Source organism: Cucurbita moschata, unplaced genomic scaffold (genome assembly GCF_002738365.1).
Source record: "Cucurbita moschata cultivar Rifu unplaced genomic scaffold, Cmos_1.0 Cmo_Scf00006, whole genome shotgun sequence".
Taxonomy (NCBI): Eukaryota; Viridiplantae; Streptophyta; class Magnoliopsida; order Cucurbitales; family Cucurbitaceae; genus Cucurbita; species Cucurbita moschata.
The window spans coordinates 557,657-563,960 of NW_019268522.1; the positions used below are offsets into that span (position 1 = coordinate 557,657).

The 6,304-nt window shown below is 37.7% G+C and overlaps 1 protein-coding gene across 4 annotated transcripts; it reads left to right on the forward strand.

The window, feature by feature from the left end:
- The first annotated feature begins 1,305 nt into the window (after nt 1–1,305).
- Nucleotides 1,306–5,314, forward strand: LOC111444109 (serine/threonine protein phosphatase 2A 57 kDa regulatory subunit B' kappa isoform-like). Of its 4 annotated transcripts, XM_023082076.1 has the most exons (4): nt 1,306–1,416; nt 1,527–1,599; nt 2,532–3,824; nt 4,635–5,012. In XM_023082076.1, exons 3-4 carry the CDS (start codon nt 2,673–2,675, stop codon nt 4,989–4,991), a joined length of 1,509 nt encoding a protein of 502 aa, XP_022937844.1. In that variant the 5' UTR covers nt 1,306–1,416; nt 1,527–1,599; nt 2,532–2,672; the 3' UTR covers nt 4,992–5,012. The 4 variants fall into 4 exon arrangements, with proteins under 4 accessions (XP_022937844.1, XP_022937842.1, XP_022937841.1 ...); XM_023082074.1 differs by having other exon boundaries at nt 1,308–1,599; nt 4,635–5,314; XM_023082073.1 differs by lacking the exon at nt 1,527–1,599 and having other exon boundaries at nt 1,309–1,526.
- The last annotated feature ends 990 nt before the right edge of the window (nt 5,315–6,304 follow it).

Sequence of the window (6,304 nt, forward strand, 5' to 3'; positions counted from 1 at the left end):
TTTTCACTCTTTCATTTCCCTCTCAAACCAATGTGAGATCTCACAATCTACCTCCCGGGTCCTCGATGACACAACACCCCGTGTTTGGCTCTAATAAAACATTTCTTATAAGAGTGTGAAAACTGCCCCGAGCTCTGACAATTCAAATAGTAGATGGATTTTTTTGTTTCATATGAAAACTAAAATGGTTGAAAAGCATATAAGAACAAAAAAATAATTGTTTTATTGTTGGTTAATGTTTTCTTAAAATAGGATAAAATAATAGCTTCATAAATTTTCTTTTTCCTTGTAAGAACACCATTATTGAAATTTAATTATCCAACTCGTACGTCAAGTCAATTCATATTTACTTTTATTTTGACTCATCTGTTTATTGTTGGACAAATTTTATACGCTAGCCATAGTTTTAATTATAATATATATATATATATATATATATATTCAAAATATATTTATATTAATCGGGACAGGGACGAGAAATATAATTCCATCTCCGACTCTATTTATTCAATGGGAAAAATATATTCTCCACTCCCTTCCCAATTTTCGTCTAAATGGAGAATTTCCTCCTCGTTTAGAGAGGGTTCCCGCGAAGCGCCGAGCCCACAGATAAAATGAACATTTCTAATTTAAATATAATTTCAGTTAATTTATGTCACTTTTTAATCCATCTCGAACAAAAATTAAAAAAAAAAACATAATTCAAAATGAATATATAAAAAAATATAAAACCATATTTAAAAAAAAAATTAAACTTAATTATTATTTATAGAAATATTATGAGAATTAAAAAAATTAGCCCGAGAATGACATTGGGATAGTGATAAAAATCATTGGGGAATTCAAAATCCGTAATTTTCCTGGAAAAAAAAAATTAAATTTTCTACTCCACTTTCTCGGTAACCAAACAACAATAAAATTTATTTATTTATTTAATTTTAATTACAAAATTGTAATTTAGATCTAAATGAAAATTATCATTACTCAACCAACATTGTCTAAGAATATTCTGCTTTCAATTTTTTCTCAGTAAGAGGGACCCATTTAATTTCTTTTAATAAAAAATAATAATTTTCTTTTTTCCACTTTTCTCATTTAATACCATTTCTTTTTCTTGTCTTTTCTTTTTTATTAAATTCATTTTCAATTTTAAAATTTTAAATTTCCTCACTCTAATAAGAATTTCACTAAATTAATATTTAATTTAATTTATTTTTTAATTTTTAATTTCTGGTGGTGACGACTGGCGGAACTGGTACCTGCAATTTTTTTTTTTTTTTTTTTTTTTTTAAAATTGTTTTTGGAGGACAGAAAATGCCATACAAGTTATTCTCTTGATTCGAGGAGCTCTGTTTGAGAGACCATTTTCATGGAGGTTCATTTCCGAGTTGAAAAGGGAGAGATCAGATTCAGATCGTAACCTATCGTTGCAAGTTTCTTCTGGATTCATGTTTATGTCTGACTCTGATCTTCTCTACAACTGTTCAGTTTCTTACTCATTACCATGTGCTCTTCTTTTCTTCTAGGTTTTTGAAGTTCGACTTCTTCTTCTTCTTCTTCTTCTTCTTCTTCGTCTTCCTTCTTGCATTCCTGTTCCAGGTCTTTCTCTTTCCTTTTCTCTTTGAATTTGTTCTCTACTTTGATTTCAATGTGGAGTTGCTTGCTGTTTGTAATTGGAAGGTTGTTTGTTACTTGTTTATGGAGATGATCGTTGATGTTGTTTGTTACTTGTTTGTGAAGATGATAGCTGATGTTGTTTGTTTTTGTGGTTGTAATGTGCATCCGTTTTGTTTTTCAGCTTCGAATTTTCCTTGGTTGCCAGTTTTCTTTCGCTAGATCTGTGGTTCGGTCTGCCGTTTTGATCGCGATTTTGTGGTTTTGGACTTGTTTTCTGGCTTTGAATCTGGATTTCCCGCCGCCTTTTGCTTGAACTAGATGAAAAGAAGCATTTCTTTTTCTTCCTTTTTTTGGTTTCCTTCTTGTTCTTGATGGTTCAGGGTTGAGTTTTGGGGCAAATGTCTCTTGATTTCAACTTCGGAAAGGGCTTCTGTTGTGTCTGAAGACTTGTTTGTTTGCTTTTTGGTGAATTCTAACGGAAGTTTCTTTTTCAATTCATGCTGAGCTTCAGCTTACAAGGAATTTGTTTCCAGAGATATTTTTCTATGCCACAAGGATTTTCGATGGAAGTTTTTGTACAAAATGCCATTGGCGCGTGAAATTATTCCCTTTCCTTCTTTTCCTCTTTCTTGTCAACTCTTTCCTTTTCTTTCTTCTTTCACCTTTTTCCACTTCGTTCCTGATAGCTTTCTCTGATGATTCAAATCGTACTGTAATTTGTTTTTTCATTTTTCATAGCTAAGGTTTCAAAGTTATCTGGGGATTCTCTTATCTCATTTTGATTACAGTGTTTGCAATTTAAATCTTCCATTAGTTGATGCCAGGTTTATAATTATGATCTAAAGAGTTCTATATGAATTCCTTGAATCCTGCATGCTGAATACTCTTTTCTAAAGATGAATTTATGACTGCAGATACACCATAGAGTTTGCTGATGAGAAGTTTCAGATGTATCATGAAAGCTAGGAAAGATTTTTAGAGAAAAACCATGTTCTGAAATTATCCAGCCACCTTGATTCAACGTAATTGTGTTCCTGATCGTGAAGCATCTCACCATGCTTAAGCAAATTCTGAGCAAACTTCCTCGGAAGTTGCAGAAGTCGGAATCGACCGATGCTGCAACGAATGATTCTGGCAACAACACTTCTCGTCTGGGACATGTATTCCAGTGTACAAATGTAGGGAGTGCCTTCTCAAGTAAATTAAATGTAGTCAAACGTGTTTCTTCAGCAGTTTTCCCTGCAAGTATTGCAGCAGGAGCAGAAGCAGTAGATCCCCACTTGTCATTCAAAGACGTTCAAAATCCACAAAAGCAGAACCTGTTTATCAGTAAATTGAACTACTGCTGTGAGGTTTTCGACTTGAACGATATGGAGAAGCAAGATCTTAAGCGTCAGATGTTGATAGACGTCGTCGATTTCGTTACCTCTGGATCTGCAAAGTTCACTGAGACAGCTATTTCAGCAGTGTGTAAGTTGTGTGTTGCTAATCTTTTTCGTGTTTTCCCTCCGAAATCTCGCTCAACTTCGACCGGTGGAGAAACTGAGGACGATGAACCAATATTTGATCCGGCTTGGTCGCTTTTACAAAATGTATATGATCTACTACTTCATTTTGTCAGCAGCAATTCATTAGATGCAAAGGTGGCCAAAAAATATCTTGATCATGCTTTCATTCTGAGATTGCTCGACCTCTTTGATTCTGATGATCCTAGAGAAAGAGATTGCTTGAAAACAATCCTTCATCGTGTCTATGGGAAATTCATGATACACAGGCCTTTCATTAGGAAAGGTATTAGCAATGTCATGTACTGTTTCGTTTTCGAGACCGAGCGACATAATGGAATTGCAGAACTCTTGGAGATTTTTGGTAGTGTGATTACCGGGTTCGCGTTGCCATTGAAGGAGGAACACAAGACATTTTTATGGAGGGTATTAATTCCTCTTCACAGACCAAAATCAGTCGGAATTTATCATCAACAATTAACATATTGTATTGTACAGTTTATAGATAAGGATCCCAAGTTGGCCAGTACAGTTATAAAGGGACTTTTAAGATATTGGCCTTTAACAAATAGCCAGAAAGAGCTGATGTTCTTAAGTGAAATAGAAGAGATTCTGGAAATGATCACCATGGTTGAGTTCCAGAAGATCATGGTTCGTCTCGTTCGGCGACTCGGATATTGCCTGAATAGCTCTCATTACCAGGTATATTTACTGATTTGTTTCCAAGGGTCTGTTTCACATTGCTGTTTCCTTCTTTTCACTGCATTTCACTAGATTTTGCTTGCTGTTGGCTTAATGTGAGATCCCACGTCGGTTGGAGAGGAAAACGACGCATTCCTTATGAGAGTGTGGAAACTCTCCCTAGCAGACGCGTTTTAAAACCTTGAGGGGAAGCCTGGAAGGGAAAGCCCAAAGAGGACAATATCTGCTAGCAGTGGGCTTGGGTTGTCACAATGGTATCAGAGTCAGTCATCGACTGGTGTGCCAGCGAGGACGCTAGGCCCCGGGGTGGGTGGGGGGTGGATTGTCAGATCCTACATTGGTTGAAGAGGAAAACGAAGCATTCCTTATAAGGGTGTGGAAAACTCTCTCTAGCAGACGCGTTTTAAAATCTTGAGGGGAAATTCGGAAGGAAAAGCTCAAAGAGGACAATATCTTCTAGCGGTGAGCTTGGGCTATTAGAAATGGTATCAGAGCTAGTTATCAGGTGGTGTGCCAGCAAGGACGTTGGCCCCCAAGGGGTGGATTGTTAGATCCCACGATGGTTGAAGAGGAAAACAAAGCATTGCTTATAAGGGCGTGGAAACCTCTCCCTAGCAGACGCGTTTTAAAACCTTGAGGGGAAGCTCGGAAGGGAAAGCTCAAAGAGGACAATATCGGCTAGCGGTGGGCTTGAGCGGTTACATTTAGATCCTAGATCTAGTCTATGTTGATTCGACGTGACCATGCATCTTTTGGAGCATTTAGTTTAGTTCTGATAGGTACATTTGTTTATTTTTCCAATTCTTTTAGGTAGCAGAGAAAGCTCACTTGCTTTGGAACAACGAACACATCATCAATCTTATTGCACAAAACCGTCAAACAATCATTCCCATCATCATCCCAGCACTTGAACGGAATACACAAAAGCACTGGAACAATGCTATACTCAATCTAACTTCAAATGTGAAGAAGTTAGTCCATGACATGGATGAAGAACTTGTGCTTGCTTGCCAGCTTGACTTGAAGGAGGAACAGTCGAGGTCGATTGCAGCAGCCGAGAAAAGGAAATTGGCATGGGAGCAGCTCGAGAATGTTGCGACTCCACAACTCGTATCTACTACCGTTTCGTTTCTGGTAGAACCAGCAACATGTGCAGTTACTGGCTAATCACTTGATCTCAACAAAACCACAGTAGTTCTACTTGCAGTACCCAGGATCGAGTTATTCGATTCAACCAAGCTATCGATTACCCGAGATGCTGCGATAAACAAGCTATGGATGATCTGATGATCAGATCGTGCTGAAACTGTCTGTACAGGTGTGCTGGGTAAGCAGCCTCTTTGGTTGCCACACAAAAAAATCTGTATCCTTAATCAAACAGTGTGTTTCTTCACTGTTCTTCATATCTCATTAATGATGGGGATTTTGTGGTTTTGAGTTCCACTTAAGCATTTTGAAGGCTTCAGCTTTGAGCTTCTTTGTTCTTCTGAAAATTATTCAATGTCTTATCTTCTCTTCTTAGCTAGCTACAATTCCGACGTCGAATCCCCACGAAATGGGGACGGAGACAAGGAAGACTCTTGTGAGATTCCACATCGGCTGGGGAGGAAAACGAAACATTCTTTATATGAGTGTGAAACCTCTCTCCTAACAAATGTACTTTTAATATCTGCTAGCGGTGGGCTTGAGCCGTCACATCTCGCCTTCCACTTGCTTCTACCTCTGTTTTCGATCCCGAAAGCAGCCATATAATTACATTAGGACAATCTCTAGCCTCATGAGATGAATGGATCTGTGATGTTATGTAATCAGAACCGTCCAATGAAAAATGGATGGCTGTGATTGTGAGAGGAGCAGGGAAAGATGGGTGGTCTATGCAACAGGGGGCAATTGAAGGGTAACAAAACCAGCGAAGTTCAGATCTCTGGCATTAGGGTGACAGTAAGTTTGGCTCTTTTTCCAAAGGACGATAGATTGTACAATAATTGTGTTCCTCTCGCCACCATTTCACCGACAATATCATTTTCCTCCCCCACCCACTTCCCCCCCTCTTTTTGGCTTCCTAACTTTTTTTTACCTCAATTTTCGAATTTTTGTGGGGGCGATTTCGTAATATTTTTCATTTCGTGGGGGCGATTTGGTAATATTTTCTACCAAATTTACTGTAAATAAATATTATCTGTTTTGACCTATTACGTATCGTCACTCTTATGATTTTTAAAATGCATCTATTAGCTAGTAGACTTGAGTTCATATACTTTGTAAATGAGTTCTCATTTTTATGCTTCACATTTCGGGCAATTAGTAATAATTTTTCTGTGCACTTCCGGAAATCTCTTTCATATAGCTTGGCAAGGTAATTTTGAAGCATGGGTACACGACCCTCTACATGTAAGACCTATTGCTTATGCAATTTGGGATCCTCATTTTGGTCAGCTGGGCGTCGAAGCTTTTACTCGAGGGGGTGCTCTTGGCCCAGT